At 40.0% G+C, this 20012-nt stretch overlaps 1 protein-coding gene across 5 annotated transcripts in view; it reads right to left on the reverse strand.

The window, feature by feature from the left end:
- The window catches only part of dgkh (diacylglycerol kinase, eta), a 65860-nt gene extending 47041 nt beyond the window's left edge, over positions 1-18819 (reverse strand). For 3 of the 5 annotated variants that reach the window (XM_044131350.1, XM_044131346.1, XM_044131347.1), the window contains exons 1-4: positions 18567-18819; positions 17581-17748; positions 2359-2469; positions 886-1044 (exon numbers count right to left, since the gene is read on the reverse strand). In XM_044131350.1, the coding sequence (XP_043987285.1) occupies positions 886-1044; positions 2359-2469; positions 17581-17748; positions 18567-18614 (486 nt within the window). In that variant the 5' untranslated portion in view covers positions 18615-18819. The remainder of the gene's footprint in view (positions 1-885; positions 1045-2358; positions 2470-17580; positions 17749-18566) is intronic. The other 2 variants (XM_044131353.1, XM_044131348.1) reach the window with 1 other exon arrangement.
- Between the last annotated feature and the right edge of the window lie 1193 nt (positions 18820-20012).

Here is a 20012-nt window from a genome sequence, read left to right on the forward strand (position 1 = left end):
ATTTATTCGTTTTTATCTTCATTTTGATACCTTGTGTTAAACACTGTTTCCAAGCTGCCTTGCACAAGCAGCTTGCATTTCATTGGAACAATTTGTGTAATTTAAAATTTTTTATTTTTATTATTATTTCTAAAAAAGAAATGACACAAGGCCACAGAGTTGTACTCATAATTTTGTACTTGTTTCAAATGAATTATTTTACTCTCATTTCAGATTGATCTGGGATGTAGATCAGTTTCCTTTAGGATTTGTCCTCCACTAACTGCTTGACCACATAACTGCATTAGGAAGTAGGAAAATAAATTTGCCTAATGAAAACATGCCAAGTTTTTTCAAATTTTTCAAAACTGCAACAGAAACACTTTTTCCGCATCACACAAGTCACATGATCAACCACCGGATGTTACTACTGGTAGAAACAACAAAGAAGACAACAGGAAGTGGGAGAAGAATGATGGCGTGACGTGTTTTTTAATGACTTATTAAGTGAACAAAACTTATTTGTGTGATTTTAAATATGATTCTTATTTAATGGAAGCAATTGCGAAATTGTGATTTTTGACATTAGTGGAATATCGACAAAGTTTTGCGCACATCTGTAATTTAAATGCAGCTACCGTCTTCTCAGTAGTCTTGATTTGGTCCCTCTTTACTGTCACAGAAAGCCATGCTATTTATTCTCTTATTCAAGATTTACAGTCTCTAAACCCCTTTGGAGCCAAATCTGGACTTATATGTTAACATACAGCGCATTCATGCCATCCAGAAAAACCATAAGGGTTTATTCTGTTACTTAATGAGCACTGAACGCTTCTGCAGCCTTATGACATGAATGCAGCACTACTGCATATTGTGGGTCTGGCCCCGTGGCTTAGCAGTTCTGACCCGAATTCTCACTAGGCCCTCCTCAGATCCACTGGCACCAAGGGGTGGGGGGGAGCGCCGCGCGCCCGTCCAGCACACGGACATGACTCGCCAGCACACGCGGCTCCTGGACACCCTGCGCAGTGCCCGCTCCTGCCACCGCGCCAAGGCGCTGCCAGACTAGTCCACGTGCAAACACACACACACACAAACACACACACATGTGTTTCATTCCTTGAGAGTTAGGTTAAAAAAACAGAAAAGGAAAGAGTTGTTCACCACTGTGAATAGAGAAGTTGTTTGTGATTCAAGTGGGTAGCTGGTCTCTTACCTGGATGAGACAAAGCTTAGGATGCGCTTAATTTACAGATTCACGTGAAATTTTTACGTCTTGATGCTATACACGGATATGCTAATTTTATCAATTAGAGAAAGCTATTGAGTTTGACAAAGCCTATTGATATTACTGTAATTTTGATATAAATACTGTTAATTTACATCCAGCAGTACCAGCTTAGTTTTGTTTTAAATGACAGAAAACAAGAGGAGACTCCAGCTTCATCTAAAACTAACAAACACACATCAAAATGCTCCTAAATTAACTCATAATACTTCCGGTTGCTAGGCTACCAGAAGAGTCCACATAGAGATGGTCATCCCTGTTAGCAGGTAGTAAATTCTCACGTTTTGATTTTATGAAAGACTGAAGGAACTAACTCTAAGGATGCATACACACCTGGCCTGTTCAGTCTGATTTAATCCTACTCTACTTGGTTCTTCTAGAAACACCAGTTCTTATGGGGAGGTGTGAATGTGTAATGAAACTCTGATGTGGACTCTGAGTTAGACGAACTCTGGTCCGTCTAAAAACCTCGGTCTGGGTTCAGTTGGAAGTGAACTCTGGTGCGGTCTGAATGCGTATGTGGACACCAAGAGAACCTGACCCCACTCTAAAAGCAGGGAACGCACTATAGGGAGAGCATTCTGGGTAAATACAACCAAAACAAACATGCAAGTCCAGAACTAGCAAGAGAAATGGCTCATGTTTTTTTGTTTTTTTTTACCAAAGAGAAATCCTACAACCGCTGGAATCTGACTCTGCTCTATTTTTGTTTACGTTTCGTGAAGTCTTCTTCATGGGTTTTGTGTTGTTTCCTTCAGGGGTTCTTGGTGAAGCGCCACCACAAGGGAGAGGAGGAACAGGTTTTTCTTTCACACAGATGAGTGTGAAACAGAACCACAAATGAAAATGTAAAACATATTGCAATTTTGGTCCCAAACCACACCAACTGGACCCAACTGTCAGGTGTGAAAACACCCTATGTTTGAACAAACTGAAAAGTGTCTGCAAACCCAACAGTGAACTGTTTGAGGCGTTAAAAGACAGACATGAGGCTGGTCTTTAAAAGTAGTTTGGTCTTCCCATCTAAACTAGACTGCATTACAAACTGCCGCTCTCCGGTGTACGGGGGCAAGAGGAGTGAGTGGAGCTACCTTGGCATCTTTGGCGTAGTAAAGCGTTCGGCCTCTCAGTTTGAAGTAGCGCTTTTTCCACCTCTGGAAGGAGCTCGTCTGTTTCAGCAACAATCCTTCCTTTATGCTGGTCTGCAGGGGGAAAAGACACAACGGTTTCAACACAGAACAACACAAAGCTTCACTCTCACATGTGGCGCACCTTCCGGGAATCTGTCAACATAAAAAAGTGCCTGCTGTTTTGTGTGTGTGCGTGTGTGTGAGCTGTAATTTTACGCATGGGAGGAGAGGAACAGGCGAGAAGAAAAAGACCCATTACAGACACACACACACACACCAATCTCTAATTTCTCTAAAGATGTTTAAACACACATCAGTCAGTGAAGCAATGGGTCAAGGAGAGAGTAACAAACAAAGATGGAGTGAACAGATGGAAAGGAAAAAAACCCAGAGAAGGCAGCAACAGCTTTCAGATGAAGAATGAACTGAACTGAAGTATCAGCTTTTAAACACAACAGCGCTTACAGAATATTACAAACACTGGAGGAGGCCAGTTTGACAATCCTAAGAGACGCGTCACATACTCACAGTGACGAATAAATACTAGAGACTCCACCAGTTGAATCTTCGATTGAACGTTTTTTAATTGCATTTGGATAAGTGTCAAAAAATGTCAAATTCTGCTTTTATGTTTTACACAATGTCTCAACTTCATTAGCATTGGGGCTGTAAAATCATCACTTTACCTTTTAAAACAGGCGTAAATAATTTACAGTTAGTGATGCACTGATCCAATATTAATATCTGTATCGGTTCTGATTTTGAAAAAAATTCTAGATGTGCCCGATCCATAATGGCAGATCTGTTCAGTCTAATTCTATACTTTGTGCTCTGAGTAATGTTATGCTTTAACATTTGTTTTACATTATTTTTAGAAATCCGAATTGCGTCTTTTGAACCACTTGAAACAAGACTTGATGGAGTTTAGTTTTTGCATGTTTGACCAAAGTAGAGGAGTTATTGTTTTTGTCAATTTCAGTTTATTTATTATCATTTAATGTACATTGGTTGGTGTACTCCTAATTGCACTGACTGAACAAATTAAAGTTGTGTTGTTTGTACATGACTAAGATTTTGAAGCTATTGGATAATTAAGAAATTTCTAATTCAGTACATTTCTTTCTGTTTAAAAACAAAACAAAAAATGGTTTATGTCACTCCAGTAATGTTTTTCTGTATCAGATCGGTGTCGACCGATACCAAACCTCAAATATCGGTGTCTGTATCGTAAGTTGAAGAAGTCCATCTCTAACTAATACAATAAGAAATGTCCTTTGTTTGATCAAGTAATGTTTTTTTTTTTTGTCAACACGCTGCAAACTGCTGACATTTTCACATTTTAATCAATAGAAATGTAATTTTCTATTTACTTAGACATCTAAGTAAAAGCTGTATTGTAAATCATATTAACAAAAACAAGCTAATTCAATTCCAAGAGATGTGTTGCTTTTGTCGCTCTAAGCAACTTTTGAATAGCTAAATCAACAGTTAAAGTGGCCTACATCTATGTCTGAGTTAAAAAATACCCTTTGAAGACAACTCGACAATGTTTTTCTATATTGGATCGGTATCAGTCATTAGCTCAGATATCAGTATCATAAGTGAAAAAAGTGGACCGGTGCATCCCTATTATCAATACATCATCATTACAACCACCAGCAACTTTCGCACGCACGCATACACACGCTGGACGTAAACAGCAAATAAAGCAGGGCGCGGAACAGTGGGCGCGTCACAGATTAAGCACACACAAGCGCGCGCAGATGCAAACGCTCAGCATCAAGAACATCATTCTCTACAGGCGCAGCGAGGCGAGGCGGGTCGCACACAAACACACACAGTATGAGGCTATTTATAGCGAAGGAAGGCCGCTCTGTTAGGGGAGAATTACAAACAGACGTAGAGGTCTAAATCTGACATCCTGCCCACCAGCTGTGTCAACTTAAACACAGAAAACACCACAGCAGAACACACACTCACACAGGTACGTCCGTGCAGACAAGATCATCATGTGCTTCCAAAGCACTCCCATCTCTAAGGTATTTTATTAGACAAGGGCAAAAGATGAAAGAACTTTATTTTATTTTGTCATTCTGGATATGAATGAAGAGCAAGGAATGAAACAAAGAACAGGAAGAGGACGGAGAGGATTTTCCTCAACAGCCAGCCATGCCTGCATTGATTCCCTCTGTTTGTTTCTGTAAGTAGTAGGACCGAATTCCTGCAATGGATTAAGGTGAAATACCTCAAAGCCGACTGCCATATAAGGCTTGAGCAGCTGACCTGCTGCTACATTCAAAGTGGGACCGTAGCAGCCAACAGATGAAATCATGTCCTCATATAGACCTGTAGGACTTCCAGCAAATAGCTGAGCTTATGAGGTACCTTCAGGGTCTTCCCTTTCTGCTACTTAAGCTGAGGAAACAGGAGTTTAGGGGATTCCAAGGCAGAGTGCTGTTAATGATGGCGACGATTCAACGCCAATACAAGCCAGTTTAAAACAGGCATCTGCCAATACTGAGCCAATAACCAGAACGGCCTCATGTCACAGAACGCAATGATTATGTTAAGTCCATGAGAAACAGGGTTATCTAGTCCTGTCAGGAACAAAATTTAAGACCTGTGACTAAGGTTTTTAAAATGGATTTAATATGTTTTAAAGCCTTAATTTTAGATACATGAATTTAAGACTTTTTAAGGATGTGAGGACACAATGTTTCAGTTACAGTAAATAAAATATGCTACTGTCAAACCTGTCTATCAAATCATATCAAATGCGTAATGATTTTACTGAATCTAGCCACCTATACAATAAATAATCAAGCTACGAGTGTCCATAAAAAGTATTCACCGCCTTGTATATTTTACCCTTTTATTGATTTTACAAATCAATCACAGCCAACATGATTTGGCTTCCTTTTTTTGTCAAGCCTTCCTACCCCAAAACAAATCTCTTTAATATCAAAGTGAAAACTGATTATGAAAATAATGGCATGCAGATACAAATATGAACATAAAACAAGTGACTGCAGAAATATTCACACCTAGCCTAATTCAACAGAGGTCCAGCCTACTGGTGCTAGTCATCTCACAATGAGTGGAATGGAGGTCACCTGAGTGCCTCCAGTGGTTGTAGTTTAAGGAAACATGCGTCTTTATACTCCAACACAAATACTTTGGAGCGATGCCCGTCTCATTTTCTTTTGGAAACAAACTTCTTTGTTGAATGGAAATACTTTTCAAACGTAATATCCTTTATTCATGTACTCTTAATGATGATCATTGAAAGATGACTTGATCATCTAATACTTGATGACTGGGTAGTGTACTGAGCATGTCACATGTGACTGAAACAAAACTGCATGAAAACCTCAATATATATTTATACTTATATATATTTAAACTTCCAGAAAACTTTAAAACAGCTGAAACAGTTCTTTTAAATTAACGCTAGCCCTCAAACCCCCTCCGTTTAGAGTTGCTTTTAAACAGAAATAATTGGAATATTGACCAACATATTCTATGAGTATTGATGATTTTAATGATGGCACTCATCAATATGTAATGTTTGTCACTGGTTTCTTCTTATTCTTGTGTTTTTATGATGTAACACACTTTGAACTGCATTGTTGCTGAAATGTGGTATTCAAATAAAATTGATTGATTGATTGATATTTATGAACAATATTTCCATCCACCATCTTTGAGTTTCCACAGTTGGAGTCTTGATTCTCCATTCTTTGCTCCAGTTCTATTTTCTGTTTTGCTCCTCCTTGGCCTCCATAGTTCCTCTCCTTGTCTTCATCTCCTTCCTGTTGCCAAGTAGGCCAGAAGTGATCTATAAATAGCCCGCTGCTCGCCTCTGTGCTCTGCTCTTCTCATCTGCTAAACTACGAGACAGAGAGCAAGTCCTGTGTTGAGGAGAAACCAGTAACCTGAGCAACATGTACCTTCCACCCACACCGTGCCTGGCTCCTGGCAGGGTGACACACACACGGCCTCTGAGCAGCACAAACACACACACGCTTACACAATGGACAAAGGCACAGGCGGCTCCAATGAATCCAGCAGCTGTTGCTGCTGGATAAGAGCGGTGCTGGAGTTCCCTCATAGGAAAGCTGAGGGGGCCCATGTCCTGCCTTTGATAACACCCAGACAGGCAGCCAGTCAGAAAGCTACCTGTTGACTGTAAGAGTGAACCTTTCATGAAGCTAAGCCGCAGCAAACTGGATCAACCAATCCGTCCTTCTAATGGGATAACTCCTCTGTCCCAGATTGCTGTCCTAAACCAATTGCTTTTTCCTTTCTGAGCCTCACAGAGGATTCAGTCTAATTAGACTGATGAAATATGCCTGACTTGTCACCCCTGTCTCTAGTCAGAGCTTACTTGTGCTCTGAAGAAACTAAGGTTAAATGTTCTTTACGCTAAGCCCTTAGAGGGCACGACATTTTAAGCCTGAGCCTCCTTTACGCTGACCTCCAGTCCAAAAAGGCAACATATTCTGTGTAGGAAGGGATTATTTGTTTGTAAACACTGAGGATGTGCACGAAACTTAACTGTGGAGAGAGCCAGCCAGACTTTAGACTGTCACCAGTTGCTGTGGTTATCTGCCGTTATCTTGCTGTTTTAGCTAGCATGTTGTCAGCGCACTACAAATGTTTATCACCGAGTGGTGAAATAATTGAAGCTACCAAATTAACAGTGAATTGAATGTGTCTTAATGACCTATAAAAGATGGAACAAACTTCAGTGGCTGGACATTACTCTACATAGAATATTAAAGCCATAATTTCAGCTCTAAATGATTTTATGGTAAGACGAACTAATCTATGGTGAGAAAGGTTGCCAGAATACCGTTTGTCTAAAATTGTAAATTTTCATAGTGAATCAGAATTCATGTTTAGCATACAAAGGAATGAATTTATGATCATTTCTAACTATTTTGGTTACAATTAGTAGTCATTTTGACTGCTGTAATTTTTCTGCTCTGATAGTTAAATTGTAAATATAGATACTATTTTTCAAAACGTATCGCAGTGTTTGGTCAGCCTTACATATTTTCACAGATGAAAATCTCACAAGAAACTACGTACTATATGAAAAATGAACATACAGCTGCAGTCATCAAGGCAGGTGGAAAAACGAATCCATCAGAAATCAAAGGCGCAACAGGCTGAACAGCCATCTGCAACGCTGCATGTGGGAGTTGCACGAACAGAGGTGATCTGCCCTGGCTGAGAGTTGTAAATAATTTTATTAGCCTAATTGTAAATAGTCCAATAACATATTATTGCTTTCTTTCTTTCTTCTTCATGCACAGTACAGTATACTGACATAAACAGTTGTCCTCTAACGGTAAGCCATTAACACATTGAGCAGTCCGTACACAAGTGTAATTGACAGTGCTAAGCAGGGATAGGTACCAAATTCGATACTTCTATAAGTACCGACCGAATTCCGTTGGTCCTACCAAGTACCTATTCACAAAAAATGAAATGTTTCGGTACCTAAACGCATCATTGTTACAGTATGGGGGAACAGTGGGGGATTTTCCATGCTTGTTCTGAATAAAGCATAGCACGCGCAAGAGCGTAATGAAGTCAGCAGCCACTAGTTCAGTACACAAAGTAAGCATAGCCGCTAGAAAACGCTATAAAGGTATGGCTGCACTTTTCAAAATGCGATGCAAATTATGCTCATTGTAATATTTGAATCACGAAGTACAAGGCCAGCAGTGAAAACATGTCTAGCTTGAGAAAGCACCTGGGTAAGTATATGATTTTCCTTAAGGCTGAAGAATGCACAATTTTCGACAACCTCAGAGCTATAACTCCTGCATTAGCCTCCGTTAGCACGCCTGCCTCTGTCAGTGACTCTTCTTCTGTAACCAGCAACGTGGACGAACAAATGTCTAATACATTCGGTGATGGCGACAGCAACATTTACGTTGCAACTGAGGGGAAATGGCAAATAGGAATTCGTGAAACTGGATTTTAATTTGTGCAATAAGACAAAACAGTCGGTTAGTCGCTCTGAAGAGTGACAAAGACAACACACAAAAGTACCAAAAGTTGGTACAGTGATTCCCAGGTCCTGGATATTGAAACTGAATCGATTCAAGTGTCTAAGGTACCCATGTCTAGTGCCAAGACCCTCCTCCTGGCTCTGATTGGTTGTTGGATTGGCGTATTTCTGCAGATAGCAGGAAGACCATAAAAAAGAGGCAGAGAGGCTCAATTCTCTCACAAATTATCTGTCTCAAATTATAGTGGAGACAGTTTTAATAAGTATGCAAAAAAAAAAAAACACCCCTATTTTTATAATAGTTACAAACTGCAGCTTTAAAGTGACAAAGGCCAATTTCAAGGTTTGTGGTTTGTCACTCCCTGGGTCAAATCCATAATCCACTGCTGTGAACGGTGTAACCCTCAAAATAGTAGTTTGATTAATCTGCATTATGCAATATTAACACTTAATTAATTTTCAGATTAATTGCATGCGTTAATATTGACAGAAACAGTTTGGACTCGGTCAAATGCCTTTTACATTCTTTTTGATAAATGCAGCATTTTCATAACAACTGAAGCCAACATAGATATTTGATTGTGCTTTAAAATGGATGGCACTATGTGTTTATAAAATACATAATGTCAACACTTTAAACAATAAATCAAATGGGATTTGTACAGTGAGATGTTGCTGGTTGAGAAAGTCTCGTTATTCCATAAAGTCCTTCAATTCTTAAGAACATTTAGTATTTAGTTGACAACCATTTTTAAAAATCAATACCATGTACTATTCTTTATTTTGATTTGTTCTTTGAATTTGCATTGAAACAGATATCTTCAAAACTAAGATCTTAATTTGAAACCACAAAACAATATGATCATAATTTTGTCCACATCACCCAGCTCTTGTTCAGTCTGTGTGGAGGAATGCTGAACTATTTTTACTTGGAGCAGAGAGTTTGATGCAGCAGGTAGCACAGAGGCCAATCCCCATTTCTTTGTTCTTTGTAACAAAGAAACACAAGATCGTTTTGAGCAAGAGAGACGATATTATTTTACATTCTACAGCACAAACAAGTATTCACATTCGCACGGATTCTCATCCACTAACTGCACTCACTTACACAGAAAAGCAGTGAACACATACCTGCACCTCCGCTCCAGGCTTCCTATCAGAAAGCCTTTCTCTATTTGGCAGTTTCAGGTCATGACCTTTAACATTAAACTTCTTGCGATTGCATCCATAAAGCCGACCGGCTACACATCTGTCTGTGCTGGAAGGCTGCTGGGAGAAGCCCGCTGTCTTAGCAGTCATTCCTAGAAGCAAGGCTCTGCTGTGCGTCTGTCAGCAAACGGTTTATCATTGCTGAGTCCAGCTGGAGGACAATCAGGTCTTTCAGAACCCAGCGCTGAAATGTTTCAAATTCTCTCCTCATTAATTCCTTGGTTCCACCACGCTCCTGTGATTCTCTCAGCGTATTGTCCTCTCGTTTCTGTCTAATTGTTACTCTGTACACTTCCTCCCCTAACTCCCACGGCCTGCTACAATTTCACTGAACTGATGGTTAAATTACAATCCAGAAAGTGGGAGAGGGGTAATTCCCCTGTCTAAGATCTGCTTTGAGAAACCAGACCACACATATGGGCAGCTGCATACGTATCAAGTTGGTAGAGGGGCTGATGAAGGATGCCCTCACATCCTGCCGTTATTATGTTTCAACTTCATGCACCAAGGAGATGGAAAGAGTTCTTCATGGACGAAAATCATGCAGGAGTCTCCAGATTAATCAGATTCACAATTATACTTCAGAATACCATTCCTCTGTCATAAGGGCCAGATACCTAAAACTCACAAGAAGAGACACGATGTTGAATTCTCAAGAACAAGACATGATTTTTGTTTCAAGAAAACATCAAAGATCACATTTATGCTACAAGAAGGCCTTAATTGTTCATTTTTATAGATTTTGTCATAAAGTTCAAACTGATGTGCTTCTTTTTCTGATTTTCTAAATCTCTTCAGACCTTAAGAACACCGCCTCAACTAGACAGTCTAGAGTAGAAGTGTGTAATTATACCATTTATCGTCATAAATTTGTTGTCAAGGGTAGCTCTCATCCTCATTTTTATCATTATCACAAAAGTATGGCAAAATATTGTGATAAAACTCTAAGTCCATATTGCCCACCCTTAGGATATAGTACAACATTTTCCAGTTGCTATTGACAACGTGCGCTGTGATTGTGATGTAGCTTAAAGTAGCTCTAGACAGCCAACCATATTGGTTGCTATAGCAATACTTTGTGCCTCCTTGAGCATCTGAACAACTCGCAGGCCTTAGATATTGTTTGTTTCTTGTCTGTCACTGTCACCATTTTTAATTTTCATAAACTGCCTCAGAAAGACAGAAAATATCAGAACTGAGATGAGGAAAAAAATTAACTCAAACTTTTTGCAGCGCTTTTCTTTCTAGTGGAGGATTAAAATATTAAGATGGAATAAAGAAGCAACAACTCAAAATCGATTCAATACCAACTAATGGATCAGAAAACCTTTCAAAAACTGTTTTCAAAACCCTCTATATCCAAGATTATTAACTATAGGCATTCTTTTATGACATATCAAAACTAAACTTAGGGCTGGATGGAGAAAATGAAAATTTGTCTTGCTACAGTAACAGCTCCAAACTTTTATGATAGTATCAAAGAGAGTTTCACCTCAGACAATTTCCTTATAAGTGGGTGGAGCTAAATTGATTTTAGCAAATGAAAATATAAATGTGGTTAGCAGTAGGCAGATAAGACTCCAAATGTTTTAGTTAATTGTGTAGGGGGTGCTGTGAATCCTTTTTGCAATCCTAAGTGAAGATTTACAGGTCAGTATATTTGTAACATGCATCTACTAAGGACAAGGCCACCAAGGCTACCAAGAGTTTGTGTCACTGAAAGATGTGCGGGGGTGCACGCGCGCCTGTGTGTTTGTGTGTGTGTGTGTGTGTGTGTGTGCCTCTTTAGGGTGTGATAAATTTGAAAATGAACTGATATAAATGTGTGTGTTTACATATTTTTCTTCTAACAGACAAATATCAATAAAACTTGAACAGAGAGCTGAATGCAGCTTTTTTTCTTTCCAACAACCTCTTGTGGCCTTTCTTCCACTGAGGGGCAGGTCTAAATGGAATTTACCAGAATTGCCAGAATGCATGTCTGAGCCCGTTTACGGATGGGAAGAGAGAAAAATACAATGTAACTGAAAGGGGCTGGCGAGAACATTGGAAAACAATGAAAGAAACCAAAACAAATTTCCTTATAAAGAAGCACAATTTATTGAAGTGCAACATCCTGATCAAAACTTTGTATCTAAAATAAAATGGTAAATTAACTCTCTCACTAACATTGATGTGTAGCAGGAGTGATAGGGTAATGAACCCATGACTTTCCAATTCCAAGCTTACGACTCTCCCCACTGGGCGAGATAAACAAAGAATTTTCATCTAAAAAGAAACGTCTATGCATCCCATAAATGGAAATACCGGTGTCACCTCGTCCTGCAACACCTCATTCCTTTTTTTTTTCTCTGCAAAAAACCCCCACCATGTATCTTCTTTGGATTACTCAGAGGCTCACAGAGCAGCAACGAGAGCAGCGGCGCTGTGGAACGCCATTAGCTCTGCTTTCAATCACAAACCACAGTATTAGTCACACATTTATAAGTTCTGTTCTGCAACAGAATGACAGGGTGGGAGCTGAGAGTGGAGACGACAGCAGAGAAGGGGCAGTGAAGGGACGTATTCACTCTTACACATGAGGTAGTCTCATGCAGAGCAGAGGTCAATTTCTGAAGGATAATAATCTGTTTTTGCCTGCTCATCAGAAGCATTTCAGTTATAAGTTTAAAACACCTTCTTCATATTTTGTCATGTTAGAACAACAAACTTTTGTTTATTTGTCTTGTATTTTAGGAATGATAATGATAATGACAGACACAAAATGGTGCATAGCTGTAAAGTCAAACGAACGATACCCTTTGAAATTCCTGTTCCCCTCCTTGCTTGTGGGGGCTCTGCAACGAGAACCACTGAAGGAAACGAAACAAAACTCTCTGAAGAAGACATGGAGCGCAACTTCCTTCTTCACAAAATGTGAACAAAAAATTAGTGGGATCAGATTTTAGCTGTAGTAGCATTTCTTTTTTGTTGATGGCTAAAGACACAAGCCATTTCTCCTGCGAGAGCTAAACTGTCCTATTTGTTTTGGTTTTATTTACCCAGAATGCCCTGCAGTATAGTCAGCTTCAAGCTGTCGGAGCAGGAAGCTGACTATAGCTTCATGTTCGCATTTGCATTCAAACTGTACCAGAGTTTGCTTCAACCGAACAGAGACCCAGGTTTTTAGGCGGTCTAGTTTGCTTTTTTGGATTGCATCAGAGTTCAATTACACATTCCATGGTTTCCCCCAGTATATAATAGGCCTGGCAGCCCGTCATGCTTTACAACCCCCACCGCTAGGCTACGCCTTCCTTGTTTATGATTTTAGGAAAATAATAATAAATAAAACATACGCTATTTCTTTTTTTTAAGTAGGATTGCAAGCGTCTCTGCTGCTCTGAGCGTTTCACTGGCGGAGCAGATTTATTCCTAAAATATATGTTTATAGTTTATGCATTTAAAGCTGGACCAATCACACCGCTGGCACCTCCTTCTGCATGTTCCGCAACAACTGGATGTCTTAAGTTTACCTCAGCACGGATCCTCTCACTCAAACTGGACAACAGACTGACCTGTATGGATATTTACATCAACACCCTGTAAGGAATTGTTTCTTTCCAGACATTGTGCAGGTTCAGCCCAGTGAGGAGCTTACGCACTCGCCTCATAGTCACGTATAACGCTGGTTTTACATTATTTTATTATTAGTAGTAGTAGTATTTTTCCGTTTACGAAGCATCAAACTATATCAAATGCTTTGTCCACTTAGACAGAGTTAATGTGCTTGGCCGCGCGGAGATCTGAGAAACTTGTCCCATAAACCAGACCAACCAAAATAGTTTCTGTGTCCCTTGTTAAAAACTCAACAAACACGAAATGGAAGAGCTACTAAAGCCACATTAGCAGCATTAAATTAAATCTCCCGTTTGTTCCTCATCTCTGAACGCAGTGCAGCGGATTTAACTCATGCAGGGCCGGTCCAAGGCTGTATGAGGCCTCTTGCTGCTAAAAACATCAGCATCTCTAACAGCTTCTGTCTTAGATTTAGTGAAATCTGGGAGAAGGGGAGTAGTTTAACTGGCCCACCTAAAGGCAATAAGTTATAATTACAGTTTATTAATTTTTATTTGTGGGCAAACAGAGCTCAAACTCAAAGATTAAACTCACAGCGTCAGACTATTGCTATGGTAACAAAACAATTTAACTATGAATATTGTTCTTTGAACTTTTACAAAGTAAACTTGCCAGCTGCTTTAAATCTTACATATACATGTTAAACAATTTAAAATCTTTTAATTTCTGTATGCAGAAACCATTAAATCGAATTTAGCAGCATTGATCATCTCAATAAACAAATGTTACATTTATGTATCTGTGGTCTGTGTTACAATATTAGCATTTATGGGCCCCTGAAGCCCTGGGGGCCTTATAGAGCCGCTGACTTAATTTGGATAAAATAAAAGTGAAAAAAAATTAATATTCATTTTATTTGTGTTTTTTGATTTGTTGTTTTTAAGACTAGTTGTGGGTTTAAATATCGTTTCACTGGCGATGTTTCCCTGTGACATATAATTACCCAGTAATATTTTTATTTTTCCTGTTTACTTAACATCTTTTAATACAAAACCATGGTGGATCACCGATGGACAGCCCCGGCGCCCCGACCACCGAGCTTAGCAAGTTTTTGGAGGGAAACCCAGCATCGACACGTTAGGCAACTGAACCAGTTTGATTAAAGCGGGCTAAACAAGACTGGTGTGAACGCACCCATCATAACAAACTGCTGTAAGGCAGGAGGTGATCCCATGGCTCCATCCACATTATTTGTACTTATATGTGTCACTCATGGCTGAAAGCCGAAATAGAGATTTTTCACATTACCACTTATTACATACTTTCAGAACAATATAACTTTATAAGTATGTCAACAAGAGTCAACCAGCATGGATATCTCATACATCATACAAGCTTTTACGCAACTTCTAATGGTTTATTAAGTAGGACATCCCTGCCATGTTGTTTATTTCTTATGCTCTGTCTTTTATGATTTTCAGTCATGATTGCCTCAACCTAACCCTGACCCTCATCCTGCAATTCAGGCTACATTAAATATGTGAGAATCTGAAAAGCAGCTCAGAGCGATGTGTGTGCACCCCTCACACATGTCAGCCGCTGAGATGACCAATATGGAAGAAATGGTTGTCTGTGGCAACCAAAGAACCGTGGAGATAGTGAACAAAAGAAGAGGAGTGGGCGGGGACAATACAGTGGGCACACAAGCACACACACACACACACACACACACGCACACACACACGCACGCATGCGCCCTGGTCCAGAGTTAAGCAAACAATCCAGTGGAATAACACTCGGTGAGTCAGTGCCTGCGTGATCCATTTGGAAGTCACAGGACACACACACACACACACACACACACACACACAAAGTGGGAGACCTCTGTTGTACAATGTCAACATGCTGAGCACGCTGATACAATTACAGCAGAAGTGTTTCATGCTATTGTGGTGGTAGGATGAAGAGATTCTTGACTGATCTGCAGGGTGGTGTAAAGTGGCAGACACGGCATCTGCAGATTTCAGCAAGTCCATTTTAAGACTTTTTAAGATCTTTTTTTAATGCCACTTTGAATGAAATTTTAAGACAGGAAAAAAAACTATAACTATAGGGCATGATTTAGGGGTTCCTGCAGGGTTATATGGGTTGGCACCAGAGGTGAGACTGTGGCAAAAACTAACGTCATTCACCCAGCTGGTGATGCATTTGCACTTACCCATGACAAGATGCAAAAAGGGCTTGCTAGCTATAGCTGGCAAGGGTATATTAGCAGCTCGAGTGACAGAATACACTGAAGATATCTGTGCACAACTGAAACTTTTGCCTGGCAGAAAAATCCTGTGAGGAAAAAAAAGCACATACGAGATCATTTCTGCCACAACTAAATTTAAGAGCTGAAATTATGCCAACTTACTTAATTTTTTTCAATGAATATGAGAACATTTTAAGGCCTTGAATTTAATAGATGAATATGAGTCTTTTTAAGACGTTTTTGTGGATGTGCGGAGAGAGCAGTGTGGTCCCGGTCCGGCCTTGCATAAATCCTCACACCCCTTCCATAGGAGATTCACCTTCCATAGGAACTGCAACCATAGATATACAATTGGAATGCATGAATATGTGTTCTAACACACATTGATGTGTTAGAATGATACAGTTCTGGCATTCATTCAATTGAAAGCCTGAAAACTGGCATTCTGTCATCAATTTGACTGAGACTGAGTTGTTTGTATCAAAGAAGAATGTGTACAAAAATGGTCAGTTTCTATATTTAATCTATATACTATAGATTAAAATACTGATACAAGCTGCAAACACAGGCTACACTTCTCAAATTCTATCTAAAACCTTATAGACCACTTTCATTTTTTCTTCCTCTTCAGAAGTATGCATTACTTTTATGTTGGTAGTAAAATCTCAACAGACGACATGGAAGAATTTTGTTTCAAATTCAAGTTTAGTCTATACTGTTGTACCACACTTGTCCAGCTTGATGACTCATATCAGAGTAACTTTTACTCACTCTCTCCTAAAACTCCTGTAAATGCGACAGAAATATATTGGTCACATGGTGTCACAAAGCCAAAGGGAGGATGAGATGTCCCGTCAACTGTTGCTGCTTTCAAAGTTTGGGCTTTTGTTTCAAAGAAAACATGAATGTTTGTTTAGGAAAGGCCAGAGACTGCTTTGCCCAAAGTTACTAAAAATAACTGCCTTCATCCTGAATAATGCAGAAAGGGTTGAGTGGAGCAGTCAATAATTAAGTGGGTCCTTTGCTGTGGGAGGACGGTACTCATTTACAGCGTAGAGAAGAAGTGTGCCAAGTGAGCTTAGGTGTCACAGAATTAGAGCAACATCCGCTTATTAAGTCCTGCAGGACAAAAGCAGATCTGCAACGAGTCTTTTGACTTGACAGTTCACTAAGAGAATGGCATTTTCAATTTTATCCACTGTTTTATGAAAGTTATCATTGGGTTGTGGGAAAGTCAATTTCCATAATTGCGGTGTGTTTTAAAAACTCAACTGTATATACAGGGTGATAAAACCCATACACCCATAAAGCAGCCTTCAACAACAATAAATCCAATAGGTTTGTCTTATGCAGATTCTCTTGAGTCTTTGGGATCATTGTTCTGTTGATGACCCAGTTTGAGTTTGGACAAAAAGTCAACAGTCAGACAGATTACCTTACATTTGACGGTGGAATACCTTACAGAGGAGTTCGTAGCTGACACCATGGTGTCCATGTCTTGTGACTTCAACACAGTATGCTATGTCTGATAGATTCTTTGGGTTTCTATCAGTGCTACTCTGCATCATGTGCTTTCCTCCAGCACATTATTGGAGGTCGGCATTCCGTCAAAGGAAACAGCCATGCACACACTCACAGATCATTTAGAAAGAAAAGACCAGCTATTATGCATGTTTCTAGGACAGCGAAGGGAAGTCAAAGTACCAGGAGACAGCCCACGCATGCATGGGGGGAACATCCAAACAGAGGACCTTCCTGCAGGGCAACAGTGCTGACATATAAATACAGGATAAACCTGAACGTTGTGACAGAAGCAAGGATGCTTTCAAGTCCACTAGAAAATGTACCGAACGATTCTCAATGAGATCAGCAACAGGCTTTACCAAGTTTCTCAAGAAGCTAGCCTCTTAATGTCTACCTACAGAACATAGAATATCTCTGGCACAGTAATGTCCAGACATTATGCTTCGTGCTTCCTTAACACCAGCAAAAACCCATATACTAAAAGTCATGCAGGCGGATTGATCTGTTGAATGTTTGAGGCAGCAGTTTGATCAGCCCGCCCGCTGAGGGAACACCTGGAGGAGGTGTGATGTTCATACAGAGAGGACGTTGAAATATCTAGACAAATTTTTCTTACCTTGCTCCTGATCTGTCCAGAGGTGGACACTTTCCGGATCAGCTTCTGGGGGCCTTCCTGCTCTGCCTCGCTGTCGGAGGACTCCTCCGCCGCCCCGCTGCCGGCCACAGCGCCCACCACATGGGCATGCACCCCCGCGGCGGACAACACGGTCCCTTTCTCCGGCTCCTGTCGGGAAAAGGGGGGAAACCAGTCGGGGTTAGACTTCGGTCGGTCGGCGGCTCCCTTTCTCTCCTTAAGGCGGGAGAAAGCGTCTCTCCTCGCTGTCATCTCTCCACGTCTCTGAGGTAATGATGCTTTCTGGAGCCTGAGTGGGCTGGCGGTCGCATAGGGGGACCAGCTCGGGGGTGGAGAGACCACAATTTGGGTAGACAGACTCGGGTAGACAGATGGCTGATATGGCCGGCCAGTACCCACCGACTGAGGCTGGTGGAGACCGCCTCGTCCACTCCGTCAGCCGGCGGACTGGTCCGTGGCAGGGCAGACCCTAGTGGCTGATTCACTCCAACACCCACAAAGACAGCGCCACTAACGGGAGTCACACTACATTTATTTATCAATAACTCAAAAAAATGCTGCGAAACTCTGTGACTGTGTTATAAGCAGCAAATAAAGACAACTAAACTGAAACAGATGTGAGTAAAAATAATTATGGTGTCACTCGTAATGTAGCGAACAAAGCACAATAGATTAAATTTTACATTTTTTTTCTTGAATAAACAAAAGACCCCTGGCGATTAAATCCAATTTAGTTGTTAAGACATCCCCATAAAAATCTCAGCGACAGAAACATACGCTCTAAACACGACCGCTCTCAGATTGAAGTAACACATCCACACTAAAACCTAACAGTTAAAGCTCAGTGTTCGTGAAAACAAGTCCAACTGTTCACTTTTCTTTGGAGAAACATCGAAGAAGATCCACCGAAGTGAGGAGTACGCGGGTTAAAAACAAGTCCCCCGGCCGGTGTTGGACTTTTTACTAACCAGTTCCTCCCAGACTGGGCTGCGGCTGTAGGTGTACACATCCTCCATAGTCCCAGGCTTCGTTCTGCGTCCGCTCCGGGGAAGAGAGAAGAAACAAAACAGGGGTAAAGGTGGAGGAATTCAGCAACCTGCTTCGCCGCCCTGGCTCTTCGCCACCCCCGTGTGCGCACCGAGGAGGAGAAGCAGGACGTGGAGCCCTGACCGTGTCCTCCCACCGCTCTCTTCTCTCTCTCCCTCCTTCTCAGCTCGGACTGTGGCCTCTCTTCTGCCCCTGCTGCTCGATTTCTTTCTTTCTTCCCTTTCTCTCCCTTTCTTTCTTTTTTCCTTTCTTTTTTTCTTGCGCGCGTTTTTAGCGCTGCGCGTGACAAAAGTCAAGCAGCATTAAAAGTGATGGAAATATTTGATGAGCATATTAATAGATGAGATTGGCTTGGGGTCTTTTATGACTGTGGCTGTGGATATTGTCAAAAATCTTTCAGTTGAGTTTTTGTTTTTTGTTTTTTGTTTTTTTTTACCCTCATGAGTGTACTTCTGTCCAAAACTAGGATGGAAGAAGGGCGTTTCATCTCAATTAAAGATAAGTTATAGATATACTCAATAAAAGCATTTTGGTTTGTAATGAATTCCCAAAACATTAAATGTCTCATTTGTGATGCAGGTTTTATTTGAATGTATTATTGACTTTGCGATACTGCATATTTAAGTATTTAGTGGTTTTTCTTTTGACTTATTTTTCTAGAATTTGGGACAGAATTTGGCAAATAAAAGCAAATTCTATTTCAATTTAGAATTGTGAAACTACAATACAAAAAATGAAGTAAAATAAGTAAACCAGTATTGTATTTGTAATTAAGGAGCCCCAAATGAAGCTAGCTAAAAACATAATACAATTCTAAAATGCACAAAAATGTAGTGTGAAACACATAAACAGAATCTAAGTATAAAGTTTAATATCCTAAAATTAAATTAATTAACTGCCTTATTAATTAAATTATATTATCCTAGTTAACTTCACGATATTAGTAAAACCTAGATGAAAATAATGTACAAGACATTAAAAACAAGTAAAAACAAATGAAACTCAAGATTTAACATTTGAATAGTTTAGTTTAGGTTAAAAAAATAGCTAATGCAGTTCAAGTAAGAATATATGCTTTTTATTTTGCTGGAAAAAAAATAGTTATTGCTTTCTAAATAGGCAAACTAAACTATGGGCATTTGGATTTTATACTGGCTTTTGTATAATAAAAATGTGCCAGAGCCCCTTTTTCCAAGACAATTTCAGCTCACATTATATGAGCTCAATACTCAATATTACTGTGTGTTTTGACTGTGTAATAACAGCTCAAAAGTCTAATCAAAAATGCGTTGTGGAAATGAAATTGTTGACCAAATTGAGGGCCCAGCGGAACTATTCTTTAGAGAGCTGGACGCAACGGAATTCTT

This window comes from Gambusia affinis, linkage group LG11, assembly GCF_019740435.1.
Source record: "Gambusia affinis linkage group LG11, SWU_Gaff_1.0, whole genome shotgun sequence".
Classification (NCBI taxonomy): Eukaryota; Metazoa; Chordata; class Actinopteri; order Cyprinodontiformes; family Poeciliidae; genus Gambusia; species Gambusia affinis.